This window comes from Chaetodon trifascialis, chromosome 21 (assembly GCF_039877785.1).
Source record: "Chaetodon trifascialis isolate fChaTrf1 chromosome 21, fChaTrf1.hap1, whole genome shotgun sequence".
Lineage (NCBI taxonomy): Eukaryota > Metazoa > Chordata > Actinopteri > Chaetodontiformes > Chaetodontidae > Chaetodon > Chaetodon trifascialis.
Window position 1 is genome coordinate 6,048,187 of NC_092076.1, and position 27,044 is coordinate 6,075,230.

General features: G+C 42.8%; 1 protein-coding gene across 2 annotated transcripts; it reads left to right on the forward strand.

Annotated features, from left to right (window-relative positions):
* The first annotated feature begins 1,268 nt into the window (after window positions 1–1,268).
* On the forward strand, window positions 1,269–27,044 carry LOC139349977 (melanopsin-A-like). 2 transcript variants are annotated; one of them, XM_070991063.1, is made up of 11 exons: window positions 1,269–1,484; window positions 7,917–8,053; window positions 8,284–8,417; window positions 11,746–11,949; window positions 13,952–14,123; window positions 14,547–14,708; window positions 15,879–15,986; window positions 18,099–18,270; window positions 18,384–18,575; window positions 21,534–21,605; window positions 24,397–27,044. In XM_070991063.1, exons 1-11 carry the CDS (start codon window positions 1,362–1,364, stop codon window positions 24,592–24,594), a joined length of 1,674 nt encoding a protein of 557 aa, XP_070847164.1. In that variant the 5' UTR covers window positions 1,269–1,361; the 3' UTR covers window positions 24,595–27,044. The 2 variants fall into 2 exon arrangements, with proteins under 2 accessions (XP_070847164.1, XP_070847166.1); XM_070991065.1 differs by lacking the exon at window positions 21,534–21,605.

Here is a 27,044-nt window from a genome sequence, read left to right on the forward strand (position 1 = left end):
TATGCGATAGGGGTCGCAGTCCACTCTCATGTGGTCATGTACCGACAAACAGGTGAGTGACATCATGCGTTCATCTTCCTCAGTGGCTACTTTTCAGCACCATTCAGCAACACCTCTCTGGCAGGTGTTTGATCAGCTCCCTGAAGATGGATATCTATCACTGATCCGGTGCATCAGTTATTGCTGCTTTAAATCAATTTACCCAAAAGAAAATTGTCCTGTTTTTCAACTTGTATCCTCATAATTAGAGTCCAGCTAACATGGCACTCACCACATATATCACAGAGATCAGGTTAAACAACAAGTATCGATGCAACAACATATCACGCTTGTTTCTAAGTCTGACTGAAAGGAAACTCGACTCATTAATTAGCCTTTTTTTTTGCCAGCTAACTGCTAGTCAACTACAAATTCATCTGCAGTAATGTGAAATGAACAGTAGCCAAGTTAGCATGACCAATAGAGAAGAATATGAGAAAAAGACTCCTTCCAAGTCTTCATGTTTCTGTCTATATTTTTTTGTCTGTATTCTTACTTCCTCGCTCCGTCCTTCTTTATCTTGGGATTAAAACATTACATACACACTGAATATATGACCAAATCACCCCAACCCCTCCAAAAAACAAATACTTTTTAATCCTTCCATTATCTACTCGTTTCTCCAATCCTTCTTTAGTCTTTGCAGTTGCATGTTCTGATGACCTCGACCTTTCTCCACAGATGCGTTGAGAAGCCAAAGCCTCTCCCTGCCCTAATGAAACACACTCCACACTCCAGAGTCACATCTCTGCAATGCAATAAATATAGATTTTATTCGTTATTGCATGAAAATGGGCTCCTCTTCTGGATCAAGGGAGTCTGTGAATGCGTTCCTGCGTTTGATGCTTCTTTGCATGACAGTAGTGTTCATTTTCACCCCTTACTTGTCTGTTAGCATTGGAGCGAGCACAGGGGAACTGAAAATGGGAAGGAAAGGGCAAAGAAAACATACAAAGGGGGCATTGATGTGAGAGGAAAAGCTGCTCCATTGATTCCTTTAAGTTAGATAAACAAACAGAAAAATGGCCACTTCTATCTATGCACACATGCACAGGCTTACCGACGCATTCAGAGGCATCCCCAGAGCAGGGATTGGACAGAGGGAGGGAGGGAGGGAAGGGGGGAGAGAGAGGGAGAGCACTCCTTTCCCACCCTTCCACAGCTGCTGTACTACCAGTAGCCCTGTCAGAGTGAGACATGAGAGCAAGGTGGCAATGATGTTGGGCCACTTGGACTCCTAGACCACTTCAGAGAGACTCTTCACCTTTCCGGTCCACTTCTCTCACACACAGCCGCTTTTCATTAACCACCGTGGACCGGGAATGGATTCCAAGCTGCTGACTGGACCGGGGATCCCCACGCCGGACCCGACCGCCCGGGCACCCTGGAACATCAGCTCCATCAGTCCGCACCGCCTCATGGAGCTGACGCCGGTCGCTACAGCTGTAAGTATCACTCCCCATTTTTTAATTCATATTTTGTTTGTTTTGTTTTGTTTTTGGCTACTTGGAGGAATACCCCGCGGTGTGACCGGAGAGCCTCCGTGCGCTGCAGCTATGCGTAACCGCTGCAAGAGCCGATCCAGAGCAGCTAAACTCCCCACATCTGGCGAAACAGCGAAGAAACTGTCGGGTTCATGCCTGCAGTGGTTGCTTTCATCCCTCCACCAGGTCATTCATAAAATTTGAGGAATATCGTATGAGGGGAGGTGTGTGAGGGAGAGGTTAACTGTGTGTGTGTGTGAATGAATGAATCGCACCATCCTCTCCTGCGCGTCTGCGCTCCGTTCATTCAGCACCGGCCCTGAATGAAGGCAGGAGCAGAGCGCAAATCCCCTTCTCTCCTGTGTTTCTTTAGCTCGTACTATTGTCGGAAATGACTGTAAATCGCTGCAGTGTGTGTAGGTATTTGTCACCTCCGCGTGCGTTTTTTTGTGCCCGCGTCTGCGCGCGCGTCAAAAATACCATTCATGAATTTCTGTTACGGTATTGCTCAAAATTATATTAATTCGTGGTCTGTTGGTGGATTTCATTGTTGGTGACTTTGGCGATCTGGTGATCTAAATAGCGTCTATAGACGATTTTGGTCATTTAGCCTGACAGCCCCATACAAACCCTGTGACAGACTTCTGTGTCCTGATCTTAATTTACCACATTTCAGCTGCAGGCTAAGACCACTTCAGATCTGTATTGTCTCACAAGAACAAATTTAGCAAGGCAGCATAAAAACATGAACCAGCTGATTTGTGTGCTGATTTGGACTGTTGGCTGTAGTTAAAACACTTTAATTTAATTTAGTTTAATTTAATTTAGAGGCGTGCAGTCGCGCCCTGACATCCTTCACATCCCCTCTGCAGTCTCACTGACACATTTTCACTGCTTAGAGATGTGTGGTCACCAGCAGGAAGAATCTATTCATTACCAAGTCTCGTGAATGAATCAGAGTCCATCTCCCTGAGTCTCCCTCTGTGTCTGAGAATGGGATTAGTTTACGCATTGCTTTCAGGGAAATCCTTTCAAAAAGATGCATATCACCTCTGTGGTGTATGTAAAAAAAACAAAAACAGAAAGCATAAAAAAAAGAAAGTACAGTCCCAGGAGCCTGGACATCAGCTCTGATTTGAGAGACCCAGCTGTTTGAAAGGCATACTGAGGAACACATGGGTGCACCGCTACAGTAAATGCAGTTCAACAAGTGTGAACGTTGACTTTGAAGTTCAGTCCTGCAGGCTTCAGTCTCTGCAGCTTTTGTGGTCTGGCCTTCATGGTGGGAGTGCTGGGAAAGCCGATACTGAAGCGGTGCCTGAGGCGAGCTTCGGCTGAGACAGATGGGATCTTCTATAAGTGTGGTTTTCATTTAAAACCCCTTTAAAAATGTTCTCTCCAGAGCCCTCTTTCCCTTTTACCACTGTTTGTTGCTTTTTTCCCCACATAATTATCCATCAAATCTACAATTGCTGGATAATTAAAGAAATATGGGTCGAATTTATGGACGCTCATATTTGCAGGTGTGTATGCACACACACATTTGTGCAGGGGTGTGTCTGTGGAATGAAAATGATGTGAGTGCTGATGTGATTGTATTGTGGATTTGTGTGTCTCCATAAAGAGACAGTGATAGATTGTGTGTGTTTGTGGGGACATGTTTTCATGTTGTGGGGACATAAATCTGTTCTCACAGCCGCACTGTGGGGACTTGCCTTCCTTATGAGGACGAAACACAAGTCCCCATAAGACAAATCGTTATGTTTTAGGTTGAAGACTTGGGTTAAGGTTAGGGTTAGGGTCAGGGGCAGGTTTAGGCGAGTCAGGGTCATGGTTAGTCTCCTGAAAATGAATGTACGTCTATGTAATGCCCTAAAAAACACTAAAACACAATTGCACGTGTTCTCCTTTGTGATCATGTTCTCTGACCTGCAGTTGATTAGAGCGTGGTAAACAAATGGCTTTGCCTCTGAAGTCACAGATAACATTTACGTGCAAACTCACTGATTAATGACTTGACGCACGGCAGATTCAGCAGGCAGATAATCAGCTGTGCGGTTAGTGAAGCATGAATGCTGTGAAGCCTCTGGACAACTGAGAAAAGGGTAGCAATCATTTTTGTTTTTTTCACATTAGCATTCAGTACGACAAAAACGTGATAAAAGGTAAGCTGAGGGTTTAATGTGTGCCAGTAAATAAACTAAAACTAATGAAATAAAGACTCCATTGGCAACTTGTTGAAATGTTTGACTGTCAGTCTTTTAATTTGTGTGCATTTTCGGCAAAATGATGGAAATCAATAACATCGTATATAAAGAAAATATCATTCCAGTACTGCTTTAAACGAGGATATGACAAATGCATGCAGAATCACTTAATCATTTCAGAGCAATTAATTTGGTTCCGCTGTTATTCAACTCATTTTGTTTTGCTTCTTGATTAGAATTTGCTTGGCGCACATTATTTTGGAACGACAATACCTGCTTTGCCTTAGATAATTGAAACAGATGAACAACCTTAAGAGATTTAACAAGTACCTCCATCAGAGGTGCCTGGTCATACTGCCTGGTTACTAGAAATGAATAAATACGTGCCAGCCAATGAGAATGCAGAATTCTCACTGACACTGAATTGTCGCCTATAGCCGCACAGTTTCTGCATGAAAGTGAAAGCTCTTCAGTGAAGTGTCACGTTGTTGCTCTCTGTTGTAATCCGACACCTAAGCGGCCACAGGCCTGTGTCTAATGAAGACACATTTCTCTGCTCTAAATGAACCTTTGCGCTGATTCACGGTATGATGGTGGTGTTTTTTTGTGTTCAGAGGGAAGCCCCTCAATCGCATCAATTGAATTAGTCTTGGGTTTTATAGAGTGATGCAGTTTCCTGCATTTTGCCACACGTGCACACAAATTCATCCGTTTGGAAGCGCTCAAACACATGTGAGCACAGCTGTTTTTGCTTACATGAACATGCTTGCATTTTAATTCAGATTTAATTCCTCCAATGCATGTTTAATTTTCCTCCTCTCCTTCGCCCTGTCTTTCACTTATTTGTCTTTGCCTGGTCTAAATCGCTGTCCATTAGATAACCACAAGACCAAGAACAGTCATATTACTTGCTCTCCACTGACGAAGGGAAACCCAGAAACGCTGCCACCACGGCTTCAGTGCGTGTTCACAGAGGAGAGAGTAAAGAGAGATATAACCACCCACCGTTTCCATCTTTAAATCCCACACAAACATACAGCGGAGGAGACTTCACTTACACAGCGCCTCTCCTTCCTCCTCACCGTGTGATCGGCATTAATCTGGCCCTGAGCCGCTAGAGCTAGGAGAGAGAGAGGGAGGGAGAGGAAATGAGAGAAAGCAAAAGGAAGGAAAAGAGCGATGGACACAGTTAGAGGACAGAGGAGCAGGCGTGAAGGGGGAATTAGGAGGGATCGGGAATCTGAGAAAGATCCAGCGGGGAGAGCGGCAAGAATGTGGAAGGTAGAAGCGAAGCAGGGAGGGAGGGAGACCTTGAGGGTGATCCACCACATCACAGCTGACAGCATCAGGCTGGAAGTGTGTTTACGTTCCACACACACATATGCACACGCACACACCACATCTGCATATCACCTTCACTCACTGCACTCGCCGTTCCCTCAGTAACACTGTCACTTTTCTCTCTGCTAATCGCATGTCCTCCTTTCAGTAACAGGAGCTTGTGACTCCGCAGAAATGTAGGACTGCTGAGACAGATGTCAGACACCCAAGCACATGTGTGTCAGCAGATGCGCACACACGCACACGCACGCTTAAACGCGGCAGCCAGGATTAACGAAAGGAGACGTGTGTGTTCCAGTGGAATAGGGAGATTTAGCTCAGTGGAAGTGTCCTGGCGAGTGGGCGTGTGCGTCCGTGTGTGTGCGCATCTGTGTGTGCGCGTGGGCTTGAAAGAAGACAAAAGGAAGGTGTGAATGCAGGGGAGTGTGTCACCGTCTCTGGAAGGAATTCTCAAGGGAGCTGTGTGCACTGAGGTGAAGCAGCGTCTCACAAGCTGAAAACTCAATATTAACAAAAAGTCAGCTTTTAGGGAGTTATTTTTTAGCACATTAATACTTAGAATGAAAATACTGGTCATTATTCTGAAATGGGTACTTTATTTTGGTGCTAATACTTTTGTATTTTTACTTGCAACTGAGTCTTTCTACACTGTGGTATTGCCACGGTTGCTTAACGTAAAGATCTGAGTACTTCTTCACCACTGCATATAGGCGTGTGTGTGTGTGCGTGCGTGTGTGTGTGTGCGTGTGCGCGTGCGTGTGTGTGTGTGTGTGTGTGTGTGTGAGTGAAAGCTCTCATCCAAGGTTAAGCTGTCTGGGAGTTAACAATCCGAAACAAACGTGGCACCTTCAAGCATCTTGTCCAGAGTGAGTTGAAAGTGTATGAGATATTTTCGGATGAAAAGTGCAAATACTGCACTTCAAGATGTCTTGCGGTGTTTTCTCGTAAACAAACAAAAACTCTGTTTCCGTTCAGTGTTCCTCATCAAACCACGTCGTGTCAATCCATTTTCCCTCCTCATAAAACAAAAGACGGTTTTTGAAGTATTTAAAATTGTTAACATCCATGTTGACGAGCTTCTTCTTTGCTGACACATTGGACTTTACCGCCACCTACTGTTGATCACACATACATTTTAGACAAAATTTGATGATAAACGAAAACATCATGGGTCAAAATACGTATGTCACTGTTTCGTATGGGATGTAATTTAAGTACGTTTAGTTAAAACAGATCAGTGTTGATTTTTGCTTTCACACGGGACATGGACAGCAGTCATCCTCCGTCTTCATGCAGACTTTCTTGCTCTTTATGTTACATCGCCGGGTCGCTTAGTATAACATTGGCTAATCCTCACCCTGTCGTTAACTAACTCCATTTTTTTGTAGAATAACTTGTTCCTTTGCCTCTCTTCATATGGACACGTGTCTTTTGTGTGGACTTTATACATTTCAGATGATGATCAGGCACTCTAACTGACAGTAAGCTCATGTGCTGGAGGCCTTGTAAAACTTTCTGTTGCTGTCAGGGATCAATAGACGTCAGTGTCTTCGTGACCTTCAAAAACAAAACCGTCACTGGAGCATAAAGCGCAGATAGATACTTTCATCTTCTCTCAGCTCATGAAAAAGGAAGAGCTGCTCAGAGTGGGTGTTTCTGTACTGTGTAGGTCGCTTGAAGTCCCAGAGTGATGTTTTAAACCTCACACTAACATTGGAAACCAATTATTATTACCCTAATTATATTACTGAATGTCCTTTTAAACCATAATTTGAATGGAATGTATTTGTGGTTTATGGACTGGGCTCCGGAATAAATGGATTTCTCTCACTCCAGGGATTTGTCTAACAGTTGTTGACACTAAGTAATGCATACCCACCAAACCAAAGCCACATCTGGAGTCATCATGGTCTGGTACAGATCCAAGCTTAAAATACAAATCAAACCATACATAAAACCAGTCATTGTAGTTTTTTCGAGGCAGTGGTAGAGTGTAAATAAGAACATGTACTCAAATACTGTTCAGCACAATTGAGGCACTTGTACTTTACTTGAATATTTCCATTTTATGCAACTCTACTACATTTCAGAGGCAAATATTCTTTTCACTCCACTGCATTAGCGTGGCAGCTTTAGCTACTAGTTCTGTTTCATACCATTATTGTCCAGCGAAAAGTGAAAACCATGTATCTCCAGCTGTGTTTCTGAATATAAATTGTTCCTTTCCGTGTTTCTCCAGGACAGAAACTCTACAAACATCCTGTAGAATAGATGCATTGCTGTAGATGAAACCACCTGACAGCATATAAGCGGCTGAATTGTGGTATTAGTACTATTAATGAAGTAGAGCATCTGAATACTACCAAGAACACTTAGACTAAGATGGTTTCTTTATTGATCCCAATTTGGGAAATTATTTTGTTGCTGTAGCAATTAAACATACAGCAAACACAGGATGTACGCACAATTATTTAGAAAAAGTAACAAAAAATATAAACAAGTAAAACTAAATATAGTTATATAATATCATATAATAAAAATACAATATAACTAAGTATATAAACAGTATTTACCACAAAAAAATAGCAAAAAATTTTGTGCAAGTAGACCGAAGAAAGGTTTATTTTAATGAGATGTGTTGATTTTATGAAACTAATAATAAAGTTGTGTGATATTATAAAAGTGTTACGTTGTTAAAAACTTTGCGATCCAGTGATAATTACAAAATACATCATAATAACATGAAGAATATCTTGCTATGATGCATTATAGTGCGGAAAGTTTCTCATAATAACAAGAAATGGATTCTGATACCACAAATTCCTTCCTGTTTTCCTGTTGCTAGGGTTCCATGGTTCCGAGCCACCCGTTTCCAACGGTAGACGTTCCAGACCATGCTCACTACACCATCGGTGTGGTCATCCTGGTCGTGGGAATCACAGGCATGCTGGGAAACGTCTTGGTCATTTATGCCTTCTGCAGGTACTGTAAGCGCCCTTTAATGAACTTGTTCAGTCACATTCTTTATGTATCTGTGGTAATGAGATGACTGCTTTATTCATAGTTCTAATTAGATTAATGGTAATAGTTCAACAGCTGTGTGTGTGTGTGTGTGTGTGTGTGTGTGTGTGTGTGTGTGTGTGTGTGTGTGTGTGTGTGTGTGTGTGTGTGTGTGTGTGTGTGTGTGTGTGTGTGTGTGTGTGTGTGTGCAGGAGCAGGAGCTTGCGGACACCATCCAATATCTTCATCATTAACCTGGCAGTCGCAGACTTCCTCATGTGTCTTACTCAGACGCCCACCTTCTTCATCAACAGCATGCACAAGCGATGGATCTTCGGGAAGAAAGGTGACACAGAGCGACATGAAGGATGAACATTTCAACTTTACGACGTAACACACGCCACAATTTTACACTTGTATTATATTTCAACGACAACCTGAACGGACTGATGATACACTCGTTTACACGCATGTGCACACATACACATCATTAACGCTCATGCACACACATGCACTTTAAATTCCACAGGGACCTGTGTTGTTTGCCGACCCTTTTGAGTGTGACCTTACAGTTCAATTAAAATTCTGCACACACATACACACACGCACACAAACCTGCCATCCCTCATCACCCTTTTCTGCCTCAGTTTAAAAGGGTTACTTTGAGAGTACCCAAATCCCATCGATCACAAAGAGCAAGCAAGAATGCATGTCAGTCGTGTGTTTTGCATGAGTGCGTTCGGAGGGGGTTGTGCTATAGTGTGTGTGATACGCCAGCATGCAACCTAGTGGGAACAGAGATAGAGCGAGAGTAAAAGAGACTCCACACTCTACTGATCAAACGCTGATAGTCAGAGCGCTGTGTTTTCCTTCAGGAGTTGTCCTGACCTTGATGAAGACAGCCAATCATTGTCAGATCTGGTGCTCAGCTCTCAACGGTGGTTAAGAGGACTCTCGCTTTCTTTTTTCCTAACCACTTCCAACCCCCTCAAACACCGAGAAAGCTTTTTTTTTTTTTACCTCCTGCCATTGCTTTTTAAAAGACAGGGAGAGAAAGAGGTGTGGATCATAAGAGAGGTCAGTAATGAATCAAGAGCCACAAAGCAAAAAGCCAACTGTGCCCAGCCTTTTATTTGTCTTTATTCATCCTGTTGTACAAGAATTCATAGAGACTCCCTGTGAACTCTTTAATGGTAGGGCTTATTAGTAGCACTGCGGCTTTCAGGACAGCAACACCCAGTCTGTGATTTGTTCATTTTTAACAGAGGCGATGGACCAATGTGAAGGTTAGGGTTAGAGCTAGGATTAGCTAATGCCCATTTTCAGGAGCACAGAAAAACAGTACATTATAGGAACACTACAGGCAGCAGTGTGCCTCTGTGACTCTCTCGCTCTTCCTCCGACTACACGTTGCGATTTGTCACTTTGATCATGAACATAACAGTTCTATAAAGTATATAGGCAACAATGTAGTACAGAATTGAGTATTTGTAGTAGATAATATAGTAGATCAGAGATGAAACTGACAGAAGGGCAACAACAATGAACAATTTGGTACAAGACACTCACTGTTGCCAAAGGATGAATTCAATATCAAATCAATATCAATTCATGTCTTCAGTGACATTTAAGCCAGATGCTTCATGTATGCCATGATTTATGTCTGTTTCCATTGTGCTTTGTCTCATTTTGGTTTTTGTCAGTACACCAACCAACTTCTTTTTTGCAATATTTCTTTTTTTTTGGACTGAAAATTTCCGCTTTATTTTTGTTCAAATTGAAAATGTGCATAAAATCTGGTGTGTGGAAACACACATACTGCTTAATGCTTCCTAAAAAACTCATCATAGGACCTTACTGAATGACCTTTCCATGTCTGAGATGTTTTACATATACTTGGTGGAGTATGTTGATTTGACCACAATGCAGTGATCTTTGCTGTTAGACAAAATGCTGCAGGACTTAATTATTGTTCCTCTCTGGAGAATATCTGCTGTTCTTTGGGAGTCAGTCTGGACTTCATTAGCTTCAGTAAGGTAACAAGGGCTGTCAAACACACGCAGACGGTCAGGATGACAAACGTACAGGCTTTGTGATTTATATCAAACATTTCACATTTTGGATGTGAGGACTGTGATTTCAGGATGTGTGACAGGTCGCTGGTAATCACACTCAGGGCCTGAAGGGACAGCAGCTGATAAAGTGATGATGGAGTGTTTGTATTGTCTCCATGTGTATTGTGTCTGTGTAGGCTTGCACTTAAATCTGCAAGCATGCATGAACGTGTTCATCCGATTTCTTCATACATAATGGATTCATGTAGCATGACGATAAACCATAGATAGACTGTGGCAGTCCCTGAATGAAACCATGCACAGTATGGCAGCCAAAGAGTTTAGGTTATAAACTGTTATACACGCAGTTAGTATGTTCAACTTGTACTAAATATTCCAAAACTACATTTAATATTTACATTTTTAATCACTACTATGCAGGTTGTACATGCTCCACTTTCTCCGTCCTTCCCGTGTCCTCCCTATTTGTCTCCATCCATCTTTTATCATGCTGCTACTTGTCTTCGCCTGACACCCTGACTCCTCCTTCAGCTTCACCTCCTCTCGCTCAAACTCTTTTTTGCCACCCCTCTCTCCTTTCCTGCCTTCTATCCTTCTTTAATGTTTTAAGCTCCCTCTCTTACTCTCTCCCTTCTCCCTTCCGCTGAACTCAATCCAAATGGGCTTTTTTGCAATTACATACAAAATGCTCAAGCAAAAGATATAATTGAAACTGATTTTTTTTCACCAAACGGAACATTAAAAGTGAAAAGGAATGCAATTTGGAAATGCCTAATAAGTCTCAAAACAACCTTGGCTCATATCTCAGAGGTCTGAATATGCTGCGCACAGTGTTTAATTAGAGAGGAAGTTTATATGCAAGCAGTGTGCTCAGAAAAGACTGATGAAAAGGCAGAAAGACAAAACAAAACTGGATGACAAATGAATCAGTTCCTTTATAATTCCTTCATCCCTACGAGGGCAAGACTGACCAGAGGGCAGTCATGTTGAGCTAATGGGTTAATACTAGTGGTGCTACATGTAAATTCAGAGGATGAACAACATCATTAGGCTTTAACAACGTGTCGCCCCAAAAGACTTTTCTCTTTGGCCTTTCTTGTCATCTATCACACAACACAGTGGAGTCAGTCAGTCCAATTAAAATCAGCTGTTTGTTAGTTGGCCAAGTAATCAGGATTCAAACATGTCAAAGAAAGTGACAACTCCTTATCATCATTGCTATTGTTTTGATGATTATCAGTATCACATTATCGATTATAGCTGCTTTAATGCTGCGTGTAACTTCTTGCCATGACAATGTTCTTAAAAGGAGTTATGGAACATGGGTGTGGCACATGTTCTCTAGCGAATATGATGTTAACAAAGAGTACGATAGATCCACTATGGCAGTAAGATGATCACGACAAAACCCCATTGAAATTACCCACAAAACGATCCGATACGGTCCACAAATCTGAGGCGTAGGTTTAGAAACACAATCAGCCACATTATTCCCAGCTGTTGTTCAATACCTATACGACCTACTGGTGCAGCTACAGTCAATAAACATTTGTCCATCCTCTCCAACCCCTCTCTCCCCCTCCTCACCTCTCTCTACAGGTTGTGAGTTGTACGCCTTCTGCGGAGCGCAGTTTGGTATTTGCAGTATGATGACACTAATGGTGATTGCAGTGGACCGGTATGTAGTGATCACCAGGCCTCTGGCCTCCCTGGGGGTAATGTCGCACAGGAAAGCCATGAGCATTGTGGCTGTTACCTGGGTCTACTCCATGGGCTGGAGCCTGCCCCCCTTCTTTGGCTGGAGTGAGTACAACTGAGACGTTGAAGCTGAGTCATCATTGATCTGTGTGATTCCTCTGAAGGATTCAGTTTGTTGAGTCTGTCTTACTGCTTCTCTCTGGATGCTTTCATTTGTGTCAGATTCCTGCTGAAAGTCGTACTATGTCGAATGGATTTGAGTTTGCCTTTCGCCAACATGCCAAATACATTTCATGTAAAATAAGTCATCAGACGCTGGATCACCTCATGATTTCCTGTAGCTGACAGGCCAACGATAATCGATGATGAGGTGTCCGACTGGCTTTTTTTTTCCTTTGTTGTATGTGCTCCCAAATATCTTTGTACGTTGGTGTTAACCCGTCAGCATCTATTAGGTTACTAAGACTGTTCTACTCTTTCTACCATCACGTTCAACACATGCTGCTGTCACGGTCACAGGATGTCATTTGTCATTTTGATTGCCTGACTATCTTTAATTGGGCGGGCACTACCTAATATAAGCCTGTCAGAGGGCAGATGCCAGAGAGATGGAAATTAAATTCCCAAGGTCTAAGGACAAAGACACTGTGTACTGAACTTTTAAAATAACAGCAAATGGCTCTGTGTTCTCAAAACGCAATTTTACAATAAGGTGTCTGTCCAAAGAGAGCATAGATTATGGGAGAGGCAATGGGCACAACAAAATACTGTACGTTTTAGTTTACGAACATCACACACGTTTGCACTCAACTGTATATATAATTTAGACACTCATTTAGTGTCAGCTGTTTAAGATTTGAAGGTCTGTATAGTGTCGCGTGCAGAGAACAGTGAAGGACCGAGTATAAAGCCCTGGGGAACTCCACAGGACAAAAGAATCTGTGATGAACTCGAAGTTCTTTTTGAAAGAGCTATGAATCAAAGTTCAACCTGACGCTGAGATTTATACATACAGTACTTATGCAAGAACATTCACCATTAATTATTAGGATTTTCTTGTGGACAGCATTTAGCTATAGGCTCTGTCTCTATAATGTGTTGCATTCTTGTGGACAGTCAGTTATATCTCATTAGTTTTCCCTTTGTTCCTTACAAAAAAGAGGGTTCAGTTCCATTTCTACATCCACTGAGCAGAGAGACTGGACAACAAATGTAGGAGGTCAGAGATGTTGTACATATTCAAGAAATTGTATGTCTTTCGGACACGTTTTGCCACCCTGCTGTGGCTGTTTTCCACTTAAAAACCTCTCTGAGGGTTTGGAGCCCCACTGCTACAACAACTCAACACATGTAATAAAAGTGACTTATGGCTTCCCTCCATGTCTGGAGAAAAGGGAAGTGTTTTCCAAAGTCTGCTGCTATGTGATAGTTAGAAATCGTTATGTGTGTACGTGCATGGTTTGTTGTGTTTTCATGTGTGAGTAGTGGTGCCTCTAAGCTTGTGTGTGTTTTCTTTGTTGATTTTGTGTGAAATGAAAGATGTAGTCCAATATAGAAGGATATAGCATACCAAACACTGCGAGTGTTAGTAGAAACAACCAGAGAGCTCCAAAAGCTTTTTCTGATGGATTATGCACATGGGCCACTTAGGTCCCACAGTCATATATGAAAGCCTCAGCTTGACAGGTGGTGTTACATAGGACAAAATGCTGCATGAATTTGCATGATACACTTTTAGTCAAGCAAGCTGCTGTAGGTGCTTATTAGCAGTGTTAATAGCATGACTCTACGGTGGTAATGTCAGTTGGTCGGTGTGGTGGTCAAACAGATGACTGAGGAATGTCAAACGAGGTACAAATTCTACTGTACCTACACGTTTATCGTTATCAGGACTGCATACCGGAGGACAGTAGGATGGATGTGTCCCTATTACTGATGCAAGTAGTTCAAGGTCTTACAGATAGGGAAGAAGCAGGAAGTTATACAATACAGAAGCAGAACAATAGGAACCACTAATGTGTGTGTGTGTGTGTGTGTGTGTGCGTGCGTGCGTGCGTGCGTGCGTGCGTGCGTGCGTGCGTGCGTGCGTGTGTGTGTTCTCCCACAGGTGCCTACGTCCCAGAGGGTCTGATGACGTCGTGTTCCTGGGACTACATGACGTTCACCCCTTCTGTCCGCTCCTACACCATGCTGCTCTTCACCTTCGTCTTCTTCATCCCCCTCTCCATCATCATCTTCAGCTACTGCTGCATCTTCAGAGCCATTCGACACACAACGCGGTTGGTACATGCACGCACGCATGCTGTGCACCTCTTCAAACACACACTCCCATATACATCACTAAACACATGGGTGTCTGACACCAGGCTGTGCAAGTGTTGACACTGATGTCTTGTTGATTAACAATGTGTCTGGGTTTTCTATTGATTTTCACTGATGTCTCACTCAACCTGAACACTAATACTGCCTGTGCAGGCAGCGCTGGCAATGAAGTTGATGAGGAAATTGTGTGTGCGTGCGGACGAACAATATGTCTAAGTCATTTACCTTAGCTGTCAAAATAGATTAACTGAAAAGAAAAACACAATAAAAGCCCTTGTGAGAGAAGAAAGATTCGAATGGCAAAATCTAAAGTTACAAATTACATTGAAAGCAAAAGCAAAAAAAAAAAGGCTTCATAACTATGTGTATGTGTGCGACAGGGCAATAACAAAGATCAATTGTGAGGGAACCAGAGACTCTGCAAAGAGGTTCAACAAGATGAAGAGCGAATGGAAGATGGCCAAGATCGCACTCATCGTCATCCTGCTATTTGTCATCTCCTGGGCCCCTTACTCCTGTGCAGCCCTCACTGCATTCGCTGGGTAGGTGTGTATGTGTGTGTGTACCTAGCCTGCAAAAGAGACATTTTTACAGTCTGGTGATGTCAAAACATCTCCATAGGAACTGAAAGCCGGCGAGGCACTTTATCTTTCGGGACTGTGGTTCATGATAATAAAACAGTACTGGTAAAGGTCATCCATCGATCACTCCAGTTTAACTGGGAAGGGGCTTTGGAAGCAGGAGAGAACATTCAGTGTCAAGGCATACATTTACTTTGTGTTCAATCTGGATGTATCTTGAAGGATTACAGTGCCTGCAGTTATTTCAACCAAGCCTCAAGCCCCCGCATGTTGGTCGTTGCGCTGACATGCACTGAGAGCGCTGGCTGCCTGGAAGGTGGGATATTAATCCTGATGCAGGCGCATTTTTAGATGAAATTGTGATACAGTTAGATTAGTATCTGCTGTTTAAGGGCGCTCTAAAAGCATCCGAGCCGCAGCGAGGATTCTGGGAAGGCTAGACTCCGTGATAACAACCATATATGTACATGAACATGGATCATAGGACAGGTCTTAGTTAAACAGGTTATAATCATGACATCTTTTTAAATGGCAATGTGAGAGGCGTCTGTCATACTGATGAAGCTGCAACGAGTTATCACCTGAATCTGCAGCCCCCCTTTATGGAGCTTCACAGCGACTGACAGCTCTAAAAAGAAAACACTGCACAGTACCTGCTCAGCTAAACAACAGACAAGCATAGTTAGCGACTCGCTGGTGAACGATGTGGATCATTTAGCAGCTAAAGAGCCAGACTCTCCTCTGGAGTTGGTAGAGACTAAAAACAGAGCTAAAAGAGAGGGAATATTGGACTTACATTCATCCTTTTGTTTCCTTTTGAGTGTTGGGCTCGGGGGAGTCAGACAGTCAGCTGTTGGCTAATGGAGCGAAAGGCAGCTTATTGATTGGATGTTACACCTACTACAAAGTAAATGAAAACACAGTTTTCAGTTCAAGTGCACATTTTGTGGGATCTTCAAACAGCAGCATGAATCCAGTGAGTGACGTCCCACTCCCTTGTCACAACATTAATTCCGTACCAGGAAACACACCCACCACTGCCCTCCTCACATCAATGTGTCTCATTTCCTTCTCTCATTTCTCTTCCTCTTGCCCACATCTGTCCCCGCTCTCCTCTCTCCTGCCTCTCAGGTACGCCGACTTGTTGACTCCGTATATGAACTCCATTCCTGCTGTGATCGCCAAAACATCTGCGATCTACAACCCCATCATATATGCCATAACGCATCCCAAATACAGGTAGGATGCACGTCTGAAGTGTAGCGTTTTATTAACAGCTGATTAAATTAATGGTGTTGAAATAACATTAGGCTGAATTACCGTTTACTCAGGCTTTAGTGGTGACCCAATCATGCTTCTCAATCTCTCTCCCAAATTCTAGTCTGTTTAATTTGTGTGGCGATAATTAAGCACAGCATTGCCGATGCAAGAGGTTCACAATGCAAGCAGTGGTGTAGCCCACCCTGCTGCCACTGAGCAGTGACAGTGGAGGTCCGAGGCCACATATGGTACCACACTGCTTGTCAAGAATAGGTGTGCAACTGTTTCTCTCAGACTCTGTCTTTCAGTTTTCCGCTGCTCGTCTAAAACAGGCTGCATCAGCGTCCCATTTCTGTAAAATATCAAAGTGTTAAGGTGCTAAAGGTTTTCAGTCCGGATGCTGTAAAGAAGCTGCTGATTGGTGTACCTTTCTTCTTCTTTGGCTACAAGAAAAAGGGCTATTCTGAGGTCGTGCATGGTTCAGATTTATTCTTGACTCTAAGGGTTAAGTCTAAGGCCCATTTATACCCTCCGGATCCGGACGAAATCCGTCCATCCGTCCCACACGTTGCCTCCGTAGGGGGCCTTCATACCTCCGTCCGTTTTCAGTGTTTTGTCAGTGTGTCCTCTAGGGGGCAATGTCGAGTCATAAATTACAGAGCCGTTGTCATGGCAGCTGATGCCTTGTCAACGCTTCTGTCAGCATATACCGGCATCAGTAATGATGTCAGTAGAGGAGGTTATTATAATGACAGTACTGAGAAATAGGAAAAAAAAATTAGATGAATCTTTTTTTTGACGTAGAGCCGGTTCTCTTCTTCGTCGGTTTTTAGTTTGACTCATTTTGCTCATTTTGACTCTACACTGCCCCCACGACTTCCGGTGGTTTCGAGTGGTTTCGTCCGGAGAGCTCCGGATGGCTAAGCTCAGAGCCGACGGACAAACTGATGGATGAAACAGCCTCCGGATACGGACGAAAGCGTCCATATCCGTTATTTACGGAGGGTATAAATGGGCCTTTACTGTCCTAAACTGGATTTATAGTTCAGTGTCGGTCATTGGTAGCACCACTGGAACACTTCTTGTATGTAGTGTACACGATCATGTCGGATCACGTATAACAATGTATTCCTTGTAGTAACTATATAAAAAATTTTTCATTCGTTATTTTGTGATACAGCGTGGCTCGTGCTGTTCAACCATCAGCGCTGTGATTGAGAGCGACAAATGGAAAAGGCTCTGCTAGATGTGTTCTGAATGACCGTTTTTCATCATTTCATGTCGTCTTCGTTATCAACGATGTCAGAAACACAAGCAGCTGAGCGACCACAGTTGCAGAATAGAGGAGAATAGATGTCCCTGTGGAGAAAGTTCTGAATACAACACATCCAATATACAGTTAAGAGACATATAATACGATACATGTAATTACGTTTTTGACAGCTACATCATGGTCTACGTAGTCTTCACCCGTGGTGTGCGAAGGAGAGATACTACAGGTCCTTCCTTCCTGCTGCTCCCAGTAGACCATGCACACCGAAACTGACAAATCACCCATGTGTGAAACCACTAAACTGCAATCTCAGTGTTTCCTCTGCGTAATGATGTGAACTCAACCAGTGCCTTGTTTTACTGATGTTGTTTATTTAAGTATCACATCTTGCTTTTTAACTGATGCTTTTTATTCTTAGACTATCCCCTCTGCCGCTGTAACACTGCAAATTACCCTGCAGTGGGAATAATAAAGGATTATTGTATCTTACATGGCGTCTAAGTGACTCAGTGGCTGTGCCGCAACCCCTTAATAGCACAACTATAAACCAGCTGCCTGAGGAGGTTTTTCTCCATTTTCTCCTCATGGCAGCGCAGAGCTGCGTAATGCCGCCACTAGGGTCACTGGTTTTAATGTGTTGGAATGTGTTTATTGTAGAATTTGATTGCTTTTTTTTAAAATCCTAATTAAAAGGTGGAAATGACCTAATTTATCTCGGCATCATGTGATGTCAGAGGGCCCCACACCTCACTATCATATAATGTTTGTTCAATTATGGTTTGAGTGTCTCTCTCTCTCTCTCTCTCTCTCTCTCTCAGGTCAGCACTCAACAAGTATATTCCCTACCTCGGGGCACTGCTGTGCATTACTGGCAGAGACCGTTTCAGCAGCAGCAGTTTCCTGTCCACCCGTCGATCAACCCTCACCAGCCAATCAGAGAGCAAGGGCCCCAGCAAGCCCCGCAACTCCTCCCTGTCTGAGAGCGAATCAGTGAGTGTATCTCATATCTAATATGGTATGTCGCTGTCTTACACCTCCCACGACAAATGCATTGAGTTACAGGTTGATGATTTTAGTCTCGTGTGTCTGTGGTTTTGTCTCAGGCCCACTTCTCAGACACGGAGGACGACTGCTCGTCTCGGACGCCTGTCAGTCGTCAGTTGTCCAGTGATGTCAAACAGGTGCGTCATAGCAGCCAGAGGTCAAAGGTGAGAGGTCACAACATGGGGGAATTTGATAGAACTGCCGCCCACAACCCCACTGACCCGGCCATATGTCTCCTCTCACAGATCACGGTGAGTGCTGGTGCCTGGCTTATATAAACATACTGTTACTTACTTTAATATGCTCCAGCATGTATTAAACTGAACATTTATGCAATCTTAAAGTCATACGCGTCGGGCTCTACTTTAAGTGTGGTCAGACTGAGTGTCATGCAGGACTCATCTGAACTGTTCCCACAATGGTTTGATATTTTTGACGGGATGCTTTGCTTCTGTTTTGGCATTACGTCAAGACTGATCTTAATCCTCTCCGCCTAAATTTGAGAAGTGAGGTCATATTGTTTTAGAGTCCTGTTAAATTCAATAGACGTCATGTTTATGTTTGGTACTCACGGTGAGTAACGCCGTGAGGTCGGGTTAGCTGGAGGCCTCTTAAAGTCCAGGCTGAAAAGGATTCCTTAGGGTGTAATCTGATAAGGTCATGTTGCTCTGGTCCCCTGTGGCAGTACTGTTTGATTTTGTGATCCCAGTGCTTCAGTGTCTAGTCCCATGTTGCTTTGGGTTCTGGTTAACACTCTGACCTGCAAGTATGTGGTCCTTAGTATGCATTTTGTTTATTTTATTAAGTCACGAAAATGAAGGTTCCAGACAGAATCCGGTTGCACCCAGACGAGCATGACTTCTACATGACTGTCTAAAAGGCACTGCTAACCCCCATAGACTGGACTAACATGACCACATGACGTTAGGCTAAATGCTTTAAAGGACCAATGCGTAAGGTGTAAGCAGGCCACCATAGGGGAGGGCGAGATGAGGGGTATTCAGCTGGACCTCCACACTGGACCTTCAACGCCCTTATGTGTAGAACTTTTGAGTGATCACAGCATCTACAAAGTGATTCAGTTATAGTTTCATAAAGGAAGTAAAATTAATAAAAACATGACAATCCCAGTTCAAACTGGTGCAGTCTATGTGTCGTTTTCACCCTTTCCAGTGTTGTGGGATAGATTCACTGGAGGGTATCAGTGTTTTTTTGATACTAACACGAGTACACACCAAAGTCAGAAATTTCACATGGGGACTTTTTTACAACCTGGGATTTTGGATTTAAGGCCATATTCTGAACCATTTATTTGTAAGTAAGTCATCCAGGGTGTTTTATATTAAGAAGGCATTGAGGACATTTACCCTTTTATCCAAAGGCATTCTTTCGTCCTGACTAAGGGTCCAGTTTTGCTTGTTCTGTTGTCTGACCACCCCATCAGAACCACTTAATGGATGGTCAAATAGCTTCCAAACCTCCCTCCTACCACACCTTTCTGACATCGACTCAGACAGTTTCCGTAACGATCGGACACTCACGCCATGATTGACCAGCTGATGAGAGGTGACGTTTTGAACTTCTCTCTCAAGTGCTCATTTTCCATTATTCGCACAACTATTCCTGTGCAGCAGCATGAATGACTTCCAGAGGAGACTGTCAGAAAATTTGTCATTCCCATCTTCAAACAATATCGGATGGATATGGCGGCGAGCTTTTCACCCTGCCGTCACGTCCCAGGCAGTCCAAGACCCATTCACACCTTGACTCATACGACTCTGATGACTCTCACATGGCAGCCAGGTGGACTTTTGACCCACACGTGAACTCAACGGCTCTCAAGGAGTGATCGACCTTACAGAGGGTAAATGACTTTGACTCACCACCAGTCAGGCAGAACGGATGAAGCCTCTTGATTAGAGGTCAAACATCAAGAGGACAGCGTCAGTTTGGCCGAGCATGGAAGTCTCGCCTTCATGAGCAAACAGGCAGGGAAAGGATGGAAAACATACATTAATAGCTACTTGATATTGGATTGTTAATTGAAAAGCTGTAGAGCACTTTTTATTGAGCGGTGCATCTCGGCGAATGTTCAAAACATTTCTAAGCATCGTGCTGTCGGGTCAGTGGAGAACAACAGGTCATTCTGTTTGGGCATCTAATATATGGAGCATTTCCGTCTCTCTGTAATCATCTTAGTTCACAGAAAAAACACAAGTAAGCCACATAAGCAAGTGTGCACACACACACACATACAGGCACACTGCCATGCAGGTCAGGTCCACTGAGGACTCCATTACAGAGGGTCCAAAGACTAATCCAATAATCTGGGTGTTTCGGTCTTAATCCGCAGCTTGCATGATGCAGCCCTGTGTTTCAAAGTACTGCACTTGGCAGCTGAAGATGGATGATTGTCTAGGAGTCTCTGACCTCCATCTGTCTCCATCTTTGCGCAGAGCAGAGGATATTCACTTTTACTTTTGTCTGCAATCACAGTTTACCTGCTTGTTCTCCTGCAAACGGTGTCATTTTGTAAAATGACAAAGAAAAGTGTGAAAATGTACTTTACTGTAAAATACTGACTGTGATTAGTCTAACCTTTGCCATATTTTGATTTTCTTCAGTTCAACACATTTTTACTTAATTGTTTTTTGATGCAATTTTTCCCATTTTTGAGCGGGCACAATAACTCTGAAGTACTTTCACTTTCACCTTTACCTGATAATTTTGGCCTTAAAGGAGTTTCCTTCCTTCCTTTTCCTTTCCTGCAGAGTTAAATGAGAAGACGGATACCACGCTTGTGTCTGTACACTAAATATGAAGCTACTGCTGCTTAATGACACAGCTGCTGGTTAGCATAGAAAGTGGATACAGGGGAAAACAGTCAGCCTGGCTGCGTCTATCATCTTTCCAATGCGCTTTAGATGAAACTGTAAAATCCAGTTTAATAACACCGTGGTTTTGGGTGCCCCTGTTTTCACTGCGAAGGGCGCATGTGGTTGTTACTTGCAAGCTGTGAACTATGGGAAGAAACATCACTACGTACTTTTCAAGAGAGATGCTCCTTTATGTGAAAGGTCTGTGTTCAAATCCCCGATTTGAAGTCGCTCCATATGTAGTTATGATGTGACCTGGAGGCTCACGCAGTACAAAAGATCTTGTGATTGTAGCCAACTCTAAATGGCTGTGTTTATGTGCGCACTGTTCAGACTCTGACAGAAACTGAAGACATCTTCATGTCGGACATCAACCTGCAGCCAACCAGTCATCTGCCTGCTACTGTAAGAGTCCATCGACCGTCCGCCTCGTGCTCTGTGCAGTAGATGTGGCATCTGTTGTTTTGCATCATGAAAATCAACAAATCCCATGAAAAGAAAACAAAATCATATTTTTTAATTACTATTGTCCGTGTAGAAAAGCTTGACGTAGCCTGTATGTATGTTCCAAAGAACTCCATTGTTGTCCAATATCTAGTCATTCCAGTGCATTGCCCTGTTTTCATTGTATTAGTTTTGTTCATCAGGCTTTTTGTTGTGGTGTAGTCCAGCCACTCACTCTAGTTCAATTTCAATTTTCAAAATCAATGCTGCTGAAGGCCTTGACAACTCCACCTAGTTTTGTTTTTACTGATTCATGTCACAGTAAATACTCTTTAGTCTCACTTAGACTATATAGTGGTTGTATATCTTGCAGCAGTGTCTTGCTGACAAAATTATATAAAAAATTATATAACATAATGAAGGTTTTCACATTAGATATTAAAGCGCAAATCTTTTTAGAGAAGAAACTAATCTTAAATGAGGAGGAGTAACATAATGCTGCTGTTATTAGACTGAGAAGTGTTGCCATTGTTATTAACTATACATGTTTCAGAATAAACAGTACAGGCCATGCTCATTGTATTGAAGGAATATTGTCAGTAACATTATGGATTTGTATTTTATTTATTGTTTTTGGACAACAATGGAGTTCTATGGGACAGAGTCATAACAGTAACGTTTTTAGGTTTGCGGGGGTTGAAAAGATGATTAATCGATCAAAGTCAAACATGCAATGGAAACAGAGTTTGTGAATAATCTTGATGAACAGCCACCGGAGAGACTGTAAGGTTCCTCAGATTCATGCGTGAAACAAACAGAAATGTCACATTTCCATCGTTTTCGACATTGTTTTTCAGCGTAATGAGCTCATTTATTTACATCATATCTGTTATGTCATCAGCTCCTATAGGTTGCTTGCAGTCACATGACATTAAATTCAGACGGAGGGCCGGATGTGAAACCTGCAATGGATGGGCTAGTTTAGATGAAATTACGGGAGAAAGGTATAACCAAAGTGCTCCGGGATGACTGTCGAGAGCAACAAACTCTCAGCGCTAAGCTAACCACCAGCAAAGGTCTGGTGAAATGCCACTAAAGACGCGGCTCGTTGCTAATAAGACAGGGTACGTTACTTACATCCAGCTGTCTTATGTGAAACCCTTGATTTAACAAGTGTTAGTCCTGTTGCATGTAGCTGTTACTTTAAATCTATAACCATAGATTTAAAACAATAGCTAATGTTACACCATTTCCACCATTAGCCCACTCGGTTCCTCCTATTAACAAGCCATTTTTTTTAAGCGTTTTTCAGTCAATTTTTCCCCTTTATGAACAACTTTTGGTACTCAATAAAAGCTCCTCGTGGTTTCTCGGTTTAATCGATTTGAGTAACCGTAAACGACTCAAAACATCTGCATCTTGAGCGTGTGTTATAGCGCTTCCTATGCAGAAAATCACTGCCCTCCGTCTGCGGTTTGGGCCACAACAAAAGAATGATGTGACGTCCTCTGTAAACAACCTCTTAATTGCGCAGTGGTAGTGGATGGAAACATGCATCAATTCGCTTTTTTTGTGTGTAGATTTTCTTGAAATGTGGCTAAAATGTGAGCTTCATGTCGCTACTAAGATAATTTCCTTCTTTGCTTGGTCCTGTTAAGGAATTTGTCCACTATAAAAAAAAAAGCTCCACTTCCCACATGGTTGGCATATCTCTTTTGTCCTTCCATTTTTTTCCTCTCCTGCCCATTCTAGTTTATCCAATCAATCGTACTTTCCGTTCCGTCCGATTTCATTCACTTCCTGCTGCTCTGACATCAGCGCTAATCAAACCTCGTGGAAAATCAAACGCGAGGCGCTTCTGCCTTTCATAATCTGTTCGTTTTTCACACCCACACCCCATGTTTCTAATTGTGTAATCTCTGTTGGATGCCCCCTGCTGTCAATGCAGAAGAGTAAATTGATGTAAAGATTGATTCCTCACAGACATTATTGACTGACCGCTCTACAGAAATGAAAGGAGTGTTGTACTAAGAATTAGCCAACTTTGAATAATACTATTGCCTGCTATACAAATAAATCATCATTATACTTCTATTTAATGACTTCCTCCCTGTGTATCTACAGACAACTTTGGAGGTGCTTGAGACAGGCTAACTGTTTCCCCCCATTTCCAGTCTTTATGCTAAGCTAAGATAAACAGCTACTGGCAGCAGCTTCACAATTCAGTCATAAGAGTGGTATTGATTTTGTTATTTAATTTGGGGAAAAATGCAATCAAGCGCATTCCCCAATCACTAGAATCAATCACTCTTTTACTGATTGTAGCCAAAAAAAAAAGACCAAAGCTGTAATACAACAGAATTAACCTTTCAAAACAAGCCACTTAATCATGCTCGGTTAGGGCACTTTGCTCCTCAAGAGCGTAGCCATTGATCTCAGGGGTCAACCCTTTGATACAGTCACACCCAATCAAGAATACTGTGGGAGAGCCATTCATCAATCCAACCAATCAATGCCTTTAATTAGCTGTGACTGGTTCTTGTCTTTTGCTGGCAGGCTGAATGGAGGAGAGCTGCATTGAGCCAAATCCCAGCAACACTTCATTTTCTCCTTTAACCTCCATCTCCATGTGTTTTTTTTTTTTTCTCTCTCTCTTCCACACAAGCATTCAGCCACCTACTCACATTCAACATGCCGAGTTTCAGCCACAACACCTGAACGTCTCTGTCTCTCCCTCCCTCTGCCTTCACAGCTGGAGAACGTGATGGAGGAGTCGGGGCCGAGGACTGCGCGTAAGACCTCATCCGTCATTGTCACCTCTATATCCAGCCCGTCCATATTGCATAGCCCCCCAGGTTTCCATGGCAACCTGAAATTGACCAAAACTTACAGCCCGGTTGCCAAGGAACCCCTTGATATCACCAGACTGGAGACGACAGCATTACCATGAACAGCTGGACAAAAAGAGTAACGACAGTATGTAATTGTGTGTGCGTGGGAGTGTGTGTGAGTTTCAGTATTTCCCCCCCTGAGACTTTTCTGTACCAGCATGCTGTTTGCTAGTAATGCTAATTGAAAACCAGAGCATGCTCTTCTTAATTTTTCTTTCTTTTTTTTTTTTGCACAGCACCGTGTGAGTATGCCAGCGTGAGTGCTCAGTAAATTTAAATGCATGTGTGCATATTTGCGCACATGAATGTGTTTTACTTTTTCCGACATATCTTGGTGGCTGGAGATGGTTTACCTCAGAGCCGGAGGCAACAAATTAGCCTTAAGAACACAATATGAAAAGCTCTTTTTGTCCAGGGTTGAGTATCAATTGGATTTTTTATCATCACAGTTGAGTTGAAGAGTTATGAATGATAATGTGTTTTCTTATTTTTTCAGTTTCAAGGTGAAATCTCTTTGTATTGCCATTCAGAATGAATGTTTGCTCTTCAAAACATGTTTTTTCCTTGAGGTTTGTGCAGTACGGTTAGCTGATTCTTTGACTGCGACTGTGGACTTAAAAAAAAAGTTTATGAGCCATATTTTAAACACTATATGCTTTAATGCATACCCAACTTGTGATGCAGACAGAAGCGCAGTAGGTCCAAACTTTATAAAAACATCTTTTTTCACCAACCTTTTAATATGAAAACATTAACAATTCAGAACCAATCCTCAATACCCAACCCGAAGCCTTTCTATTGTTTGTATTCTTCCTTTTTCTACTGTACTTAACAATGTGAGACTAAACACACTGACATCAAAAATGCATTTAGCAGGAGTTTTTATATTAACATTGAATAAAATGACTCCTGGTAGCACTGCTATCCCACTGTGAATCAACACCGAACTTTGCATCTGCATGCAGATTGAAGCCGCTTAGAGCTCACTGTTTTGGTTCTCAAAACTTAAACCATATGAAACTGTGTGCATGCTGACCTGCAGCCTCCACCGGGCACGGCTGTGTTGTGTTCTGGCTGATCGCACCCATCCAAGATGATGCTTGAGACTCCACCTGAAGTGCTGCAGTGCATTTCAGAGGCATCCCAGCAGCGGCTCTGCTCTGAAAATATGCAGAGGCGTCAAAAGCACAGAGCACATCGAGCTGGGCAAGCAGTCAGACAACCAATTTTCAAAACATCTGCCGAAGATAAACTGGGGCAGGCAGAACCCTCCGCTTCTGAAATGCTCCCAGCAACCACAACATGACACATCCGTGCACGGTGGAATCACGTCGTAACTGCACCTGCATGATGCAAAATGTCAGTTAGAGTAAACAAATAACAGGTGATGATTGTCGCAGATTTGGTCATGAAGAAAGGCAGAACTCTTGCAGCCAGAGCTGAAGTGACCACATTGAACAGGTGAACAGGCAGAGACCTCCACAGGGAAGCTCACGTTGCTTTGTTTCTACCAGTAAACGCTTTTTTTTTCTAGCACCGGTACATTTATTTAAAATTGCAAAACTTCAAAAACAACCTCCCTAACGCAATGCTGCTGCTCGCCCAGCTGACTCTAAAACAAAACTACTGCAAATGAATTAAAATTCAAATTCAGCCTGTGGGACAGTCTGCCAACACGGCATGTTAGCAAGGAGAAACTGATCGCTCGTCTCAGTCCTTCTGCCCCCTGCTGGTCAAAAAAAGCTTTAATGCAGCTTTAACATGAGGCGAGTTACAGTTGTACTTCTGAACCGAGTAAACAGACACACATGCACGCACACGTCAGTTTCCCCTCTGGCTCTTTCTCATCGATTTTTCCATTCCAGTGACATGAAGCACCACAGAGCAGACAAATCAGGTCACATAGGTCTCAACACCACAGTACATCAGCCAACACTGTAGTGTGAGAGCGAGTATGAATGTGTGTGCGTGTGTGTGTCCGCACTGAAGAACTGGACTCAGTACTGTACTTCGCATTCCTCTTGATGCCATACTTTGCTGTAGTATCTGTTAAGATCTACAGGTGAGCTTGCTAAATGGCTTTGTGGTTTCAGGACTGTCATCGCTGACCTCCTCATAGATGGATGCACAGATCTGCTTCACGTTTTAATGTCTTTTCATTAAGCGCCACATTTCCAAACCTCAGTGCGTTGCAGAGATTTCTAAGACTGCTGCATCGTTGACTATGATTGTAATAACCGTTCTGCTCTCATGTCGGATTAAATCTGACACGTGGTCATTGTTATGTTTGTTAAATGATAAACCGTCAAATTAAAAGGGCAACAAAGGTCGACGCATTCCCACTGTTGCTCATTTACCCCTCCTGCCCGTCAGTGAATGTACAAAACGACATGAAATTATGGCATTATGACAAAGCTAGCGTGTGATATTATATATAAGTATGAAATTGAAACTCTGCTTTAATTAAGTGATATTTTATGAAGTGGTGGTTCCATGTTGATTTTGTTTT